Consider the following 17,210-nt stretch of genomic DNA (forward strand, 5'->3'; position numbering starts at 1 on the left):
TTGGTCTTTCCATCCAAGGAGTTCTACCCCCTTTTTCGCTATGTACACTTTTGTCACTGCCATTCTGTTCTTACATTCCAGCAATGTTTGAAACAGTTCCATGATATTAATGCGTAATCATTCATGTCCTACAGTATCTATGATGTTCGACTTCTGAGGTTTTTCAGGGAGGCCTGTGCTGCTCATATTTTCCCACTTCTGTTCAGAGATGTTCGGGAGAGGCAAACAACTGTCCACCTTAACCTTTACTGGGATGTGATTGATTTGCACTGTGCAGCTTGGACATCTTAAGTCAGAGCGGTCTTCCGGGTGGTTTGTGATCACCATCACACGTTCTTCATCAGAACTGCCCTCCTCTTAAACGTACAATACCATTTTCTTTCTTCGACAAACTGCTGCAAAATGGCATGTAAAGACCCTGTTCACCAAAACCTCTCCACATCTGCGCTCTTTCCTTTTCAATCTATGATGTTCGTTGCCGTTACCATTCCTTCTCTTTTTCAAGTTGTCATAGTCAGTCCAACCGGGTCCAAAGCAGACCACTAGGGCAGAAGAGAGAACTACTCAGCCATTCCAGACTCATGAGGACGTAAGGGGTGCAACACCCACTAGAGGCTATTGACAGACCCAGGAGGAGATGTGTCAGGACACAGATGCAGAACTACGACCAGGATCTCCAAGGACCAGACCCTATCATGATGAAAGGGATACTTTATTTCCCTGAGACTGCAAATAGCTTTTGTGGACCATTTCCTGGGGTATTTACCCCAGAAACCTTGCATTCTAGACTAGGACCTGGGCTTTTTGGACTCAGGACACCTATCTTTTGTTTCACCCATCCAGACACCTGTTTTTGTTTCACCCATCCATACACCTGTTCTTGTTTCACCCATCCATACACCTGTTTATAGTTTCACCCATCCATACACCTGTTTATAGTTTCACCCATCCATACACCTGTTTGTAGTTTCACCCATCCATACACCTGTTTATAGTTTCACCCATCCATACACCTGTTTGTAGTTTCACCCATCCATACACCTGTTTATAGTTTCACCCATCCATACACCTGTTTGTAGTTTCACCCATCCATACACCTGTTTGTAGTTTCACCCATCCATACACCTGTTTATAGTTTCACCCATCCATACACCTGTTTGTAGTTTCACCCATCCATACACCTGTTTATAGTTTCACCCATCCATACACCTGTTTTTAGTTTCACCCATCCATACACCTGTTTATAGTTTCACCCATCCATCACCTGTTTATAGTTTCACCCATCCATACACCTGTTTATAGTTTCACCCATCCACATACCTATTCTTTGTTTCACTCATCCAGACACATGTTTTTTGATCTATCCATTTGTTGAGAGAGTGCTTATCTTTTGTTGTACAGGTAACCCTGCCTCCCACTGGATTTCTCCTCCCTCGTCCTTAAATTCTTATTTCTTGGGGGTGTTTGAGGCTGCAGGAAGGAACTTGGAGAGGGAGACTGTGAGAAGGGGGGGGATACTTTTAAATTTAGCAACGTCCTACTCTATTGCCCAGACGGCGGTTTATTTTATTTTTTCTAGAAGGTTGCAATTTCCTTTTGCTGTCTAAATAAATCTGTAGATCCAATATTTTCTCTGGCTGTTCTGTTCCTCCCTCTTTGTCCTTATGCCTTAAGGCAAGTGAAAGCACAGGCTTGGATCCAGATCACTTTAGATCCAGTTCATTACCTCATAACTAAAACACATCAATCAATATTAGGCACAGAAAGAGAGACAGATGTCACTGCCTGTGATGTCACTTCCTGACATCAATTCCTGTTGTCTATGCTAATGAGCCCCCCACCCCTTTATTTTGAGGACATGTGCCCCGACTAGTCAACATACTTTTAAAGCAACCCACTCCAATCCTCAGTGCAAGGAGAGAGTCTCACCTGTCGGCTTGGCGGGGCTCCGCTGGTATGCTGTTGTTGATCCAGTTGCAGTCTGTGTGCCAGGTTTTGGGGACCTCGGACGGGGTGGATAAGGTGGGGTGTTGCTCTCAATTTGCCCAGCAAAATTGGGAGTAGGTAGGCATGGCGATGACAGTTTACGGCCTGAATAAGGTGGTGGTAGTGGTGGAGGGCCCGATGGGGGGTAATCCCTGAAATCCGGCAATGGTGGGGGAGGGCCCAAAGAGGGCGGTGTTGCCCTTCCAGAATTGAGATAGGAGGGGTTGTGGGATCCGGGTGGTGGGGGAGGAGGAGGATGTGAAGGGGTGGTAGGGAACTTTGCAGGCCTTTCCATTTGTGGGGGCAACGGTGGGGGCAAGAAAGGAGGGGCACCTGGCTGTGGGGGAGGTGGGGCCACTGGAGCCTGTGATATCACCTGCATGGGTCTCTCTAAAAAAAGGGGTGGGGGTGGAGGAGGCTGAGAGGCCATGGAGAGTTTGCCTGCGTTTGTCTGAGGTGGGGGCAGAGGTGGGGCAGGTATGCTGGGCCGAGGCGGTACAGATCTGGATGTGATGCTTGGGGGCTCTGGAGGTGTGGCATGCCGTGTGGTATCAGGTGGTATCAGAACAGAACCAACACCCTCGTTTGCATTGACCACGACAGGATCTGGGAACTTTGGGGTGGGTGTCCTTGCTCGGCCAGTCTGGATGGCTGTTTTACCAACTGAAAAACAAAAGACATATACAGATGAGACCCACGGAGGGAAAGAAAAACTACCAAGGCCCTACTCTATCTGCAAGAGCAGAGCCTGAATCCGGGTTCCAGAACAGATGCCACATTCTAGATTCAGACAGAAATCAGACCTGGTGTCCCGCCGGTAATTCCGGCAAGAAACCGGGAAACTGCCCTTACCATCTCTGCCGCCCCATATCCCGGTACTACCAGCACCAGTAATTGTGGCATTTCTTTGCGAGTAGGGGCCTGACCTACTAGCAGGGCAGGCCTGCCGGGAGATCAGTGGTGCGCCCCAGCACAATTAAAGTGTGCTGGTCCGGAGAAAATGCTAGAGCCGGAATTATCAGCATTTTTTCCAGACCTGCACACTTGTAATGAGGCTGAATGACATCACACCAGTAAACTAGCATCCGACTGTGACATCACTTCCTGAGCCTGTGAGCACACTGTTGCATCACTTCCTGAACCTGTGAGCACACTGTGGCATCATTCTAGGAACTGACATCAGACAAAGACATCCCTCCATGAACTTTACAGAAGGCTGACAGCACTCCAGGACCCTGAAACTAGGGTGTGACATCACACCAGGAACTCTGAGGCTACGTCACTTCAGGGACTTACCTTTAGAGTGTGCCATCGCTCCAAAAGACCACATTGCCCTTTTAATCTCTTTTGAAGTATCTTGGATAATCAGTCGCAGCGCAAGGGATCGTCACCCGATTGGCCCCTCCGTTTCCACCCATCAGAAACTAATAGTTATATGAAAAACCAATGATAGGCCACTTTTACTGGGGCACGGGCCAAAATGTATCTTTTTCTATGAATTAAACACAAGATGACGTTTCCGTGTCTGATCAACAACTTGACATCAGGCAGGAACATCACACCAGGAACCTGACATCACACTGTGGTTCCATGTAATCATGTCCCCGCAAAAATGTCTCCTGACAAAAAAGTCACCGTTTTTGCAGAGACATTATTACATCCCGCAACCCCCAATTATTATAATTTTTTTTTAACAAGGTGAGCAGGGGACCTCCCCGCAACCCGTCCCCATCCATAATGTCACCATATATAATGTTGCCAATGGCTTTTCCCTGCGACATTATGTATGGGGACATATTACCTGATATCCACAGTCTGACGTCCGACTGGGATATTCCTTCATGTACATTACGAAATACCGTTACCTTACTTCAGGAACTCTACAACACACGGTACCATGACGCAAGGCAGCCACCCATCCCTTCTCCCAGCCAGCAAAGCCAGTGCTCACCACGCAAGTTCATGTTGACTATGGAACTAAGATGGCGGTACAGTAGCCATATTAGCTATAGTTTTGCACATCATGTAATGCCGAGATAAAAATGAGCTGCTACTCAACTAAAATATCACTAGAGGGGGCAGTTGGATTGGGAAGGAAATTGTTGGACTGTTAGCTACATTTTACTGCTCTGTAACCTCTGCTTCATTTAGCGTTCGGCAGCGCAATAAAAAAGGGGCAGCAACAGGATAACTGCCACTTTTACTGCACCGTCAAATTCAGAGTTTCAAAATTAAATGCACTAGATGGTATCCAGGCATTGCATCGGATACATAGTTTCGGAGAAAAAAAAACATCGAAAAAATGCATTTTTTTGTTAAGGTTTTCTTTTTACTATAATGGCTTTTGGGGGTAAAAAAACAGGGGCTGTGGGGGGACCCCCCATAAAAAAAAAATTTAAATGAATTTTATCAGTGCATTTTTTTTCCGATGGATTTGCATTCAAAGCTTTTGCATTCGATGCAATCACTAGGAACTGCACTAGATGCGGCCTGTTTTTGCGTGCTAGAAATGTCCACCATGTACTTTACTGTGGCCAGCCGGGTGGGCACTGCGGATATCCCTCAGCAAGGGACCGGGACCGACGGAGTTTAGAAATAAAGAAGGGAATCCTGGAGGTGGTGGGTATCTCACATGTAAGTACTGTAACGAGGAAGAGCAGGACTAGGAGTAATGAAGATGACGGGTAAGTAATCCCCTCATTACCGCATTCGATAATTGCCACATAATGCAATATAGTCTGGGGTAATGGAGGAAAATACCTCCACCCCAAACAAGGTGGTTCTCCCAACACCAGGCAAACTCGTAACAAGCAAGAAATTCAACATAGTGTAGAAAGAGACACACATGAAGAAGGGTGACGTCATATCAGCAACAAGGAGAGAGAGGACCTATAGGGAGAGAGAGAAGAACCTCCACACACAAGAGCGAAAATCCCTGCAGCAGGGAGAGAAAAAGACACCAACATATAGGGAAAGAAGAGTACTAATGGTAGTGGGTGGGGTGGCAGGGATAATGGGGAGTGGGCAGCAAAACATGGGGTGCCAGGAATCCTTGATGAGGGAGGGTCCTTAGGGAACAAGGATTGGCAATACCAACAGTTTGGGCTTCTGTGCAGGCATGGGAAAAGGATTGGCTGATGGCAGTCCTGGAAAAACATTTTTATTACACCAGTATCGCGATTACAACTCCAATTAAGTCATTAACTCTCAGAAGACTGCTATGAAAAAACTCTGGCAGGCACTTCAAAGGCATGGTTTGATGGTAAACCTTGATTAAAATTAGCTCAAAGTGTTCCCATGAGGAGGTGTTTTGAGCAGCCAGAGCCAGGAATGGGTGGGAATGTCCATAGGGATTAGCATGTTGATGGGCCGGCAATGGATGGGCACATAGCCAAACAACACCTACAAGCTGTGTGTCCCTCCTGTCTGCCATTCCTCCATATCTGTACTCTAATTCAATCGTTTTGGTTTGTGGGTGTCGCAAGCAACACTAATAGCCCAAACTACAAAGAGAGAGAACCCAACACACAAGGTGAGAGGGATCTTGTGGAGAGAAAGACACTGCACAGTGAAATTGTTGGTTTTACGTATAGCGCCTCATGCAGAACTCTTCCCACTTCTAAGTGTTGTAAGAGCCTGACAGAGCGGTTGAATAGGAACTTGCTGGCGTCATTGACATCAGTGGCAACATCCTGTTTCATGCCGCCGCTGTAGAGCACAATCACTCCCACCTAGATGTGAAAGAGGGTGGGTCGTCCAATGATCAATGAGAAATGTGTGGTCCAAGGTGTCTGTATGGCTCCACCCCCCTGCCAGGTCCAAGCAGTCCGATTTATGAAGTTCTCCTGGCTTTGTTAACAATTGTGGATCAACCCTCCCAGGTTTTGCCACAATCGCATCAAACCCTTACATGAGCTCAGAAAGACATCCAAGGAGCGGGAATGGACAGGGGTGCATATCAGGCAGTGCAGCCCGACCTGAGGAGCTCATCCACTGCTCACTATTTCCACCTGCTCATCCATTCCCAATTGGTATTGAATGCAAATCTCTTGGATCTTGCGTCTCGCTCAGGTGAGGACCGATCCCAAGGAGCACAATGAGTCTTAAGAACCTGAGCGCTGACATCACCTGAGCAGTGTTATTCTTAGACAGATACTCAGAGAGGTGTCCTTTGAAGTGATTTCATGTCACAAACCTCTGGAGTTCAAAGTAACTCATTCTAGGTCACCAGCCAAGACTGAGCGATGGAATATTGACCTTCCCCTCTTTCTGCCTGTTGTTATTTGACGGTTATTTGATGTTTGGCCAAGAATCGTGCTGATAACTTCTCTCAACAAAGGTGCAGTCAATTAATCGGCAGTGATACTGAAGACCTATAAATCCTTTTTGGCAGCACATCCAATCCCCAAAGCGCTGACCGTGAGATATGAGCTGGAAGCACATGCGCAGGATTCTGGTCGGCAGATGGTGGTTGACGTCATAATGAAGCAACCGTTGACGTAACTGTGGGGCAAACTGTGGATTAATAATCATGAGGGGTTGATGGCAAACTCTCTGCAACTTGCGGCGTGCTGCTCCTTCGTGATCACTGTCAGATCGTTCCAGTCTCTTTGCAATGGGCAACTGTTGGGTAGGACATATTGGGCACCAAATCCCCACCCAGGCCAAATTGAAGCCAGATGGGGGAAGGAGATCTGGTTTACAGGAAGTAAACCCTACGTGAACTCTTATGTGGTGTATGGCACATGGTGTCAATCGACACATAAAACCAACCAAACCCATGGCACCATGCCCATGCATGACAAACCCGGCAATTAGAGAAAACTTATGTGCATTAATGGCAGGTGGTCATATTTTGGTAATGAATTACGATCATATACAACTTCCTGAAGTGGAGCTTGCACCTGCTCAGGCAGAACAGTTGATCAAACTAATACTAGACTGAATTTGCTCCAAATATGGAGTGCCACTGTCTCTGAAACGTGATAATGGACTACCTTTTCGTGGCCTTGCTTTCCCGGCCTTTGCCAAGGCCCACATGTTTCAATGCAGGAAGATCACCTTGTATTGGCTGCAGGCAACCAGCAAGGATAAGCATTTCATGTGTTGCCTGAACAGAAAAACTACGGATTGTGGAGGCAAAACATATGCCATGGAAACAAGATATCTATTTAGTTCCACGGGGCCTACAGCACCACACAACATTTATCGACAAAGGTTGCCCTGTCAACTGCTCTTTTCAGTCGCAGTGTCTGCCCCACTGTCCGCAAGGTGGTGGGTCGATAGACACTCAAGAGATTGAGTGTAGGAGAAATGCAGCAGACACAGTGAAGATCAGAGAAATCTGGTGCCTGAAAATGTTATTTTAATGGGGTGACATGTTACCTCTTAATTTTGGACAAAACACTCAGCTCCAATAACAGTGATGTAGGGGGAGCCCTTCCCCATGAGGCCAGGGAGGAGAGGCTGCTACCCCATGGTCCCCACTGGGGGTTGTACTCAGTGGGTGGATCTCAAACCCCCTATGGGACCAGTGACGACTATAGTGGGAGAACGCAGTATCCATTTTATACCCCCACCTCTCCTTCACCCCCACTCTCCTCATCCCTACCCTCCTATCCTATACACTTCTGTAGTATGCAAGAAGTGGGAAGGACGGAGACGAGGAAGAATAGGGATGAATACAATGAAGACCTGAAGCAATTCATTGTGACGAGGAAGAGTCGCAGAGCCACGAGGATCACTCAGAGGAATCTATCTGAATGGTCTAGTCTTCAGTCACAGACTTACTGGTTAGTAGCATAAAGACTGAAAACGGACTGACCCGATTGTCAGATGCTACGGAGAGAAACCAGGAGAGGGACAGAGGCTCGCAGAGAAGGCCAGCAACGGCCGACCCAGGCGCAGAGACGCTCAAGGCTCTGTCGCCACCGGAACTGCTAAAAAACCAAGAGGCTGGCTGTGGGAAGTGCGAGCAGCGCAGCCCAACAGGAACACGTGGTCCGGCGAAGAGGGAGACACTGAAGTGTGCCTGGAGACGGGGAGCCGCTGCTGCAAGTTGACAAGAACGCCAGAGTATCAGCAAAGTAGAAAAGAACACGGGGAGGCCCGCAACCAACCGATGACTGCAGCCAAGTCCCTGGAGGTAACTGGGTGGCTGAGTCCTTGGTTGGGGGTCCCCAGAGGGTGAATGAAACCCTGAAAAGCATTATGAATGAGATGTGGGGGAAAGAAGAAAGCCCCTATGTGACCTTAAGGGACAGTTTACCAAGATATGTTAACAAGGAAAACAGGGTCTTGGACCCTCCTGAGAAAAGGACATATCAAGTGCTAAGAAGGCATAATCTTCTTTGTGGTAATTCCCAAAGGGAAGGGGACCCAGGTCTGTCACATAAGAGAAATCATAAAGAGAACTGTGAGAGCAATATATGTGAAGACAGTACATGGTAGGGGAGTAAACCAAGTCTGCCTGTGACATCAAGAGACCATAAAAAAGAACTGTGAAAACAATACAGAGGAACACAGAGCTTGGCAGGCGAGCGAACTAAGTCTGTGTTTGAAACTAGTAGACCTGAGGAAGGAGGAAACCACCAGGTCTGCCAACCAGGATCATGAACCCACCACAGCTTGGCGGAGAATTCAAGCCACTCTTCTTTGTCGCAGTACCTGGTAGGAGGAAACCAGGTCTGCTAACCCACAGCTTGGAGGAGCATCCAAGCCACTCTTCTTCGTCATAGTACCTGGTTGGAGAAGACCAGGTCTGTCAAGCAGAGTCAGGGACACACCACAGCTTGGAGAAGCATCCAAGCCACTCTTCCTTGTCACAGTACCTGGTAGGGGGAAACCAGGTCTGCCAACCCACAGCTTGGAGGAGCATCTAAGCAACTCTTCCTCGTCACAGTACCTGGTAGGAGAAGACCAGGTCTGCCATCCATGGTCAGGGACACACTTCAGTTTGGAGGAGCATCCAGCCACTCTTCTTTGTCAAAGTAATTGGTAAAAGGAGGCCAGGCCTGCCAATCAGTGTCAGGGAACCACCAGAGTTTGGAGATGTATCCAAACTCTTCTTCCTTGTCATAGTGACTGTTGAAAAATAGCCAGGCTTTCAAATACAAGGGCTGGGGACCCCAGAGACAGAGAAGAGGTCTGATAAGGGCCAATTGGGGAATGGAGCTATTTCACCACCAACTGTTGAACTGTGTTGCAAGCCTGAAGAAGGCTGGGGAAGGGAGACATCCCCCAAGCACTTAAAGGAACTAATAAGCCTAGAACTGACTTTTGTCCAGGGGAAAAGAGTCATTCCTCTGGGCTAGGAAGACCTCCTTTTATTTAGTTTAACTTAGTCCAGGCTTGTCCAACCTTTTTGAATGTGGGGCCAAAGCATTCACTTTTTGTCACCCACTGGGCCGGCGAGCCAAAACTTAATGACCTCGCCGAAAGCAGTATCACATGAGAAATCGATATTGTGTGACTTTTCACACAATAGCATCACAGGCAGTGATGTGCCATCCAGTCCCAAAGATGGCTTTTGGTGTCAGGGGCAGTGAGTATCTAAGGGGGTCCCTCCATCATAAATGATCAAAGGCCAGTGGCTTGTGATTTCTTTCAGTGTGTGTGGGTGTTAATATTCTCCTAAAATAGGGGGAGCGATCGGGTATAGCGAGGGAGCAATAAGGATCTAGGGAGGGTTTAGAGGATCGACCCCCCCCCGCCCTAAGAAATGTTTTAAAATGTGGGGTTGAAATGGTGCATTTTACAGCAGTAAAACATGCACAGCCAGCATGAAAGTGTTATATGCTGGCATATGTTATTGGAAAGGCATAATGAAAATGTGCTGGAAAGTGGTACTGTTCAGAACTTGCATCTATTGGGTTTTTTCATGTGCGACCATACAAAATGGATTGCAAACTCGTGCTGAACCTTCCAGGCATGCAGGATTCTGTCCAGGGACATTTCCGGCCCAGTATGAGCTGGCCTCCAATCTAGAATTCCTCACCCTTGAACTTGCACGTATTGGCAGGTGGGCACAGCTGAAGCGCAAAGTTGTGCAAATGTATCTATTTATTTATTAGGTGTTCTGTAGAGCGCTCCAATGCAAAGAGCCAAGCTTCAGACTCCATTCGCTCGTGTGTTCGCTCTTTGGCTTGCTTGTGGTGCTTAATTCATAGAACTCAAAACCATGGCAAATTAATTGGGATAAATGTTCCATCATTGCCACTGTGGTACTCAGATATGTCGTGTCTGTCTCTCCTCATGTAGGGATATAGAGTAATGTTTAAGGTACTCCAGTGAGTTACTCTGCGGAAGTCTGAAAGTCGATAGATCACCTTGAATGTCCAATTCAAGAGGAGCAGTGACCATTGTATGGAAATGGGATGCATTGAGTAAAAGCACAGGGACATGACCAGCCTGGCCACGCGGCACATGGGAATCTGCAGCGGCATAGCGACTGGCCCCTGTGTCCAACATGGTGCAATACTGGGCAGGGCTAGGGATGCTAACGGAATCCAGAATTGAGAGTCGGAGTGACTTACCACTAGCCAAGACACTTTACAAAGAACCCAGGAGATACAGAACTCAAAAGGCACCGTGCGGCTTCCCAACCCTACAGTCGGATGAGGGTGTCTACCACCATCCTCTGTAAGCCACCGGAAGTGCCTTGTCTCTTTCCGACAAACCCTGCACCTAAAGGACGAGGAACGTCACTGGCAGGCATGGGAAGCCCATGAGCAGGGCTTGCAGCAAAGAGGACATCTGGAGCCTTCCCACCCTTTTCTCCTCACCATTGTTACTGTCAGCAGACTGGCAATATAAGGACACAGGTAGCCACCTGTAATGGCCAGAAGTTGCTCTGCAAGTGGTGTGCATAGCTTGTACCACTTCCTTTATGTACACAGCTGATGCCGTGACACAGTCAACTCATATGCTTGCGGATAGCTGCCCTACGCGTGTCAACAGATCAAGAGCTCATACATACTGAGGAAGGACCTGTAACAGACAGGGGATAAGATGTACTATGGCAGGAGACAAATCCCAACACACAGGCATAGGGAGAGAGAGATCGTACGGGTGCGGTGGAGGAGACCCCAGCACATGTGGAGATCTCCATCCTATGAGCGACACAGAGATCCCGGGACACAGGGAGTGAGGCAGCCCATTGGGAGAGAAAGGACACCCATCATAAGGAGTGTGATACTGCAGAAAGGCAAATGATCACTATCATGGGAGAGTTGGATGTTGCTGGGAGAAGGGTCCTCTAACATAGGGACTGGGATGCTACAGGGGAAGAGGACCCCTAACATAGGGAGTGGGATGCTACAGGGAAAGAGGACCCCTAGCATAGGGAGTGGGATGCTACAGGGAAAGAGGACCCCTAACATAGGGAGTGGGATGCTACAGGGAAAGAGGATCCCTAACATAGGGAGTGGGATGCTACAGGGAAAGAGGATCCCTAACATAGGGAGTGGGATGCTACAGGGGAAGAGGATCCCTAACATAGGGAGTGGGATGCTACAGGGGAAGAGGATCCCTAACATAGGGAGTGGGATGCTACAGGGGAAGAGGATCCCTAACATAGGGAGTGTGATGCTACAGGGGAAGAGGATCCCTAACATAGGGAGTGGGATGCTACAGGGAAAGAGGATCCCTAACATAGGGAGTGGGATGCTACAGGGGAAGAGGATCCCTAACATAGGGAGTGGGATGCTACAGGGAAAGAGGACCCCTAACATAGGGAGTGGAATGCTACAGGGAAAGAGGAGCCCTAACATAGGGAGTAGGATGCACAGCGAGAGAAAGGACCTCTAGCATAGGGAGTGGGATGCTACAGGGAAAGAGGACCCCTAGCATAGGGAGTGGGATGCTACAGGGAAAGATGACCCCTAACATAGGGAGTGGGATGCTACAGGGAAAGATGACCCCTAACATAGGGAGTGGGATGCTACAGGGAAAGAGGATCCTTAACATAGGAGGTAGGATGCACAGCGAGAGAAAGGACCTCTAGCATATGGAGTGGGATACTACAGGGAAAGATGACCCCTAACATAGGGAGTGGGATGCTACAGGGAAAGAGGACCCCTAACATAGGGAGTGGGATGCTACAAGGAAAGAGGACCCCTAACATAGGGAGTGGGAAGCTACAGGGAACGATGACCCCTAACATAGGGATTGGGATGCTACAGGGGAAGATGACCCCTAACATAGGAAGTAGGATGCTACAGGGAAAGATGACCCCTCACATAGGGAGTGGAATGCTACAGGGAAAGAGGACCCCTAACATAGGGAGTGGGATGCTACAGGGGAAGAGGATCCCTAACATAGGGAGTGGGATGCTACAGGGAAAGATGACCCCTAACATAGGGAGTGGGATGCTACAGGGAAAGATGACCCCTAACATAGGGAGTGGGATGCTACAGGGAAAGATGACCCCTAACATAGGGACTGGGATGCTACAGGGGAAGATGACCCCTAACATAGGAAGTAGGATGCTACAGGGAAAGATGACCCCTAACATAGGGAGTGGAATGCTACAGGGAAAGAGGACCCCTAACATAGGGAGTGGGATGCTACAGGGGAAGAGGATCCCTAACATAGGGAGTGGGATGCTACAGGGAAAGATGACCCCTAACATAGGGAGTGGGATGCTACAGGGAAAGATGACCCCTAACATAGGGAGTGGGATGCTACAGGGAAAGATGACCCCTAACATAGGGAGTGGGATGCTACAGGGAAAGATGACCCCTAACATAGGGAGTGGGATGCTACAGGGAAAGATGACCCCTAACATAGGGAGTGGGATGCTACAGGGGAAGAGGATCCCTAACATAGGGAGTGGGATGCTACAGGGAAAGAGGACCCTTAACATAGGAGGTAGGATGCACAGCGAGAGAAAGGACCTCTAGCATATGGAGTGGGATACTACAGGGAAAGATGACCCCTAACATAGGGAGTGGGATACTACAGGGAAAGATGACCCCTAACATAGGGAGTGGGATGCTACAGGGAAAGATGACCCCTAACATAGGGAGTGGGATGCTACAGGGAAAGATGACCCCTAACATAGGGAGTGGGATGCTACAGGGGAAGAGGATCCCTAACATAGGGAGTGGGATGCTACAGGGAAAGAGGACCCTTAACATAGGAGGTAGGATGCACAGCGAGAGAAAGGACCTCTAGCATATGGAGTGGGATACTACAGGGAAAGATGACCCCTAACATAGGGAGTGGGATGCTACAGGGAAAGATGACCCCTAACATAGGGAGTGGGAAGCTACAGGAAAGATGACCCCTAACATAGGGAGTGGGAAGCTACAGGAAAGATGACCCCTAACATAGGGAGTGGGAAGCTACAGGAAAGATGACCCCTAACATAGGGAGTGGGAAGCTACAGGAAAGAGGACCCCTAACATAGGGAGTGGGATGCTACAGGGGAAGAGGATCCCTAACATAGGGAGTGGGATGCTACAGGGAAAGATGACCCCTAACATAGGGAGTGGGATGCTACAGGGAAAGAGGACCCTTAACATAGGAGGTAGGATGCACAGCGAGAGAAAGGACCTCTAGCATATGGAGTGGGATACTACAGGGAAAGATGACCCCTAACATAGGGAGTGGGATACTACAGGGAAAGATGACCCCTAACATAGGGAGTGGGATGCTACAGGGAAAGATGACCCCTAACATAGGGAGTGGGATGCTACAGGGAAAGATGACCCCTAACATAGGGAGTGGGATGCTACAGGGGAAGAGGATCCCTAACATAGGGAGTGGGATGCTACAGGGAAAGAGGACCCTTAACATAGGAGGTAGGATGCACAGCGAGAGAAAGGACCTCTAGCATATGGAGTGGGATACTACAGGGAAAGATGACCCCTAACATAGGGAGTGGGATGCTACAGGGAAAGATGACCCATAACATAGGGAGTGGGAAGCTACAGGAAAGATGACCCCTAACATAGGGAGTGGGAAGCTACAGGAAAGATGACCCCTAACATAGGGAGTGGGAAGCTACAGGAAAGATGACCCCTAACATAGGGAGTGGGAAGCTACAGGAAAGATGACCCCTAACATAGGGAGTGGGAAGCTACAGGAAAGATGACCCTAACATAGGGAGTGGGAAGCTACAGGAAAGAGGACCCCTAACATAGGGAGTGGGATGCTACAGGGGGGAGGACCCCTAACATAGGGAGTGGGATGCTACAGGGAAAGATGACCCCTGACATAGGGAGTGGGATGCTACAGGGAAAGATGACCCCTAACATAGGGAGTGGGATGCTACAGGGGAAGAGGATCCCTAACATAGGGAGTGGGATGCTACAGGGAAAGAGGACCCTTAACATAGGAGGTAGGATGCACAGCGAGAGAAAGGACCTCTAGCATATGGAGTGGGATACTACAGGGAAAGATGACCCCTAACATAGGGAGTGGGATGCTACAGGGAAAGATGACCCATAACATAGGGAGTGGGAAGCTACAGGAAAGATGACCCCTAACATAGGGAGTGGGAAGCTACAGGAAAGATGACCCCTAACATAGGGAGTGGGAAGCTACAGGAAAGATGACCCCTAACATAGGGAGTGGGAAGCTACAGGAAAGATGACCCCTAACATAGGGAGTGGGAAGCTACAGGAAAGATGACCCTAACATAGGGAGTGGGAAGCTACAGGAAAGAGGACCCCTAACATAGGGAGTGGGATGCTACAGGGGGGGAGGACCCCTAACATAGGGAGTGGGATGCTACAGGGAAAGATGACCCCTGACATAGGGAGTGGGATGCTACAGGGAAAGAGGACCCCTAACATAGGGAGTAGGATGCAGAGCGAGAGAAAGGACCTCTAACATAGGGAGTGGGATGCTACAGGGGAAGAGGACCCCTAACATAGGGAGAGGGATGCTACAGGGAAAGATGACCCCTGACATGGGGAGTGGGATGCTACAAGGGAAGAGGACCCCTAACATAGGGAGTGGGATGCTACAGGGAAAGATGACCCCTAACATAGGGAGTGGGATGCTACAGGGGAAGAGGACCCCTAACATAGGGAGTGGGATGCTACAGGGGAAGAGGACCCCTAACATAGGGAGTGGGATGCTACAGGGAAAGAGGACCCCTGACATAGGGAGTGGGATGCTACAGGGGAAGAGGACCCCTGACATAGGGAGTGGGATGCTACAGGGAAAGATGACCCCTGACATAGGGAGTGGGATGCTACAGGGAAAGAGGAGCCCTAACATAGGGAGTGGGATGCTACAGGGAAAGATGACCCCTGACATAGGGAGTGGGATGCTACAGGGAAAGATGACCCCTAACATAGGGGGTGGGATGCTACAGGGAAAGATGACCCCTAACATAGGGAGTGGGATGCTACAGGGAAAGAGGACCCCCAACATAGGGAGTGGGATGCTACAGGGAAAGAGGACCCCTAACATAGGGAGTGGGATACTACAGGGAAAGAGGACCCCTAACATAGGGAGTGGGATGCTACAGGAAAAGAGGACCCCGAACATAGGGAGTGGGATGCTACAGGAAAAGAGGACCCCTAACATAGGGAGTGGGATGCTACAGGGAAAGATGACCCCTAACATAGGGAGTGGGATGCTACAGGGAAAGAGGACCCCCAACATAGGGAGTGGGATGCTACAGGGAAAGAGGACCCCTAACATAGGGAGTGGAATGCTACAGGGAAAGAGGACCCCCAACATAGGGAGTGGGATGCTACAGGGAAAGAGGACCCCTAACATAGGGAGTGGGATGCTACAGGGAAAGAGGACCCCCAACATAGGGAGTGGGATACTACAGGGAAAGAGGACCCCTAACATAGGGAGTGGGATGCTACAGGGAAAAAGGACCCCCAACATAGGGAGTGGGATACTACAGGGAAAGAGGACCCCTAACATAGGGAGTGGGATGCTACAGGGAAAGAGGACCCCCAACATAGGGAGTGGGATACTACAGGGAAAGAGGACCCCCAACATAGGGAGTGGGATACTTCAGGGAAAGAGGACCCCTAACATAGGGAGTGGGATTCTACAGGGAAAGATGACCCCTAACATAGGGAGTGGGATGCTACAGGGAAAGATGACCCCTAACATAGGGAGTGGGATGCTACAGGGAAAGATGACCCCTAACATAGGGAGTGGGATGCTACAGGGAAAGATGACCCCTAACATAGGGAGTGGGATGCTACAAGGAAAGAGGACCTCTAACATAAGGAGTGGGATGCTACAGGGAAAGAGGTCCCCTAACATAGGGAGTGAGATGCACAGCAAGCGAAAGGACCTCTAATATAGGGAGTAAAAATGCTCTAGGTAGAGAAAGAACCCCTAAGATAGGGAATGCCATTCTAGAGGGAGAATATACCCTTAATACATGGGGAGTGGGATACTACAGAGAATAAGGCCCCTAACATAGGGAGCTGAATGCTACCAGGAGAAGAAGGCCCCTCTCAACATAAGGAGGTGGACACTACACAGAGAGAAAGGTCCCTAACATAGTGTGTGGGAGACAAAGGGATGCCTACAATGGGAGAGAGGGTCTTTATGTGGGGGGGAGCGGGCAAAAAAATAGGTAGAGAGGGATTATTCGGGGAGAGAAAGAAACCCCAACACACACAGGAAGAGGTGATTGCTATGAGGGTAGAAAGAGATCCTAACACACAAAAGATGGGATCTCAACAAAAGGGAAAGTAGGGATAGAGAAATACTCCAAGAAGACACGGCGACCCAAACATTCTGCCATATTCCTTGGTGATTAAATTCCAGAATGCATTTCTTCCCTCAGTGCCTGAGAAGACGTTTTGTGATCGGCGTGTTGGAGAAAAATAAAAAAGTTGTTGTTTCTGATTAGAGACTTTCAAACCCAGACAGATAAACCCTCCATTGGCATCTTTCTAACCTGTTAGTACATATATTCAGTTCAAAGACGTTTACGAGTCATAGCCCTCTCCCTCTGACCTTCTGATCTGTTTACTCTATGAAATGATGACTGTGATCTGTTGCTCCACACTATCTATAACAAAGGCCTTTATCACTGGAGCCGGTTTCAGACCTACAGCTTCATTATAAGTATGTCGCTCCGGAAACAGCAGTGCTGGTAAGCTTACCGGCACCGTTGTTTCCGCACCGGCATACTACAGGTCTGCCTGCCAGAGGCTGCCGGGCGCAGCGTTCATGGTAGGTAGACCGTCACGGAAGCACCGGCACCGTTAACAACTATATGGGAATGAGGA

At 48.9% G+C, this 17,210-nt stretch overlaps 1 protein-coding gene across 2 annotated transcripts in view; it reads right to left on the bottom strand.

Annotated features, from left to right (window-relative positions):
- The window catches only part of WIPF3 (WAS/WASL interacting protein family member 3), a 353,481-nt gene that overhangs the window by 16,394 nt on the left and 319,877 nt on the right, over positions 1–17,210 (bottom strand). For both annotated transcript variants that reach the window (XM_069648925.1, XM_069648926.1), the window contains one exon: positions 1,930–2,649. In XM_069648925.1, the coding sequence (XP_069505026.1) occupies positions 1,930–2,649 (720 nt within the window). The remainder of the gene's footprint in view (positions 1–1,929; positions 2,650–17,210) is intronic.

The sequence above is a fragment of the Ambystoma mexicanum genome, chromosome 2q (genome assembly GCF_040938575.1).
Source record: "Ambystoma mexicanum isolate Mex_15411 chromosome 2q, UKY_AmexF1_1, whole genome shotgun sequence".
NCBI lineage: Eukaryota > Metazoa > Chordata > Amphibia > Caudata > Ambystomatidae > Ambystoma > Ambystoma mexicanum.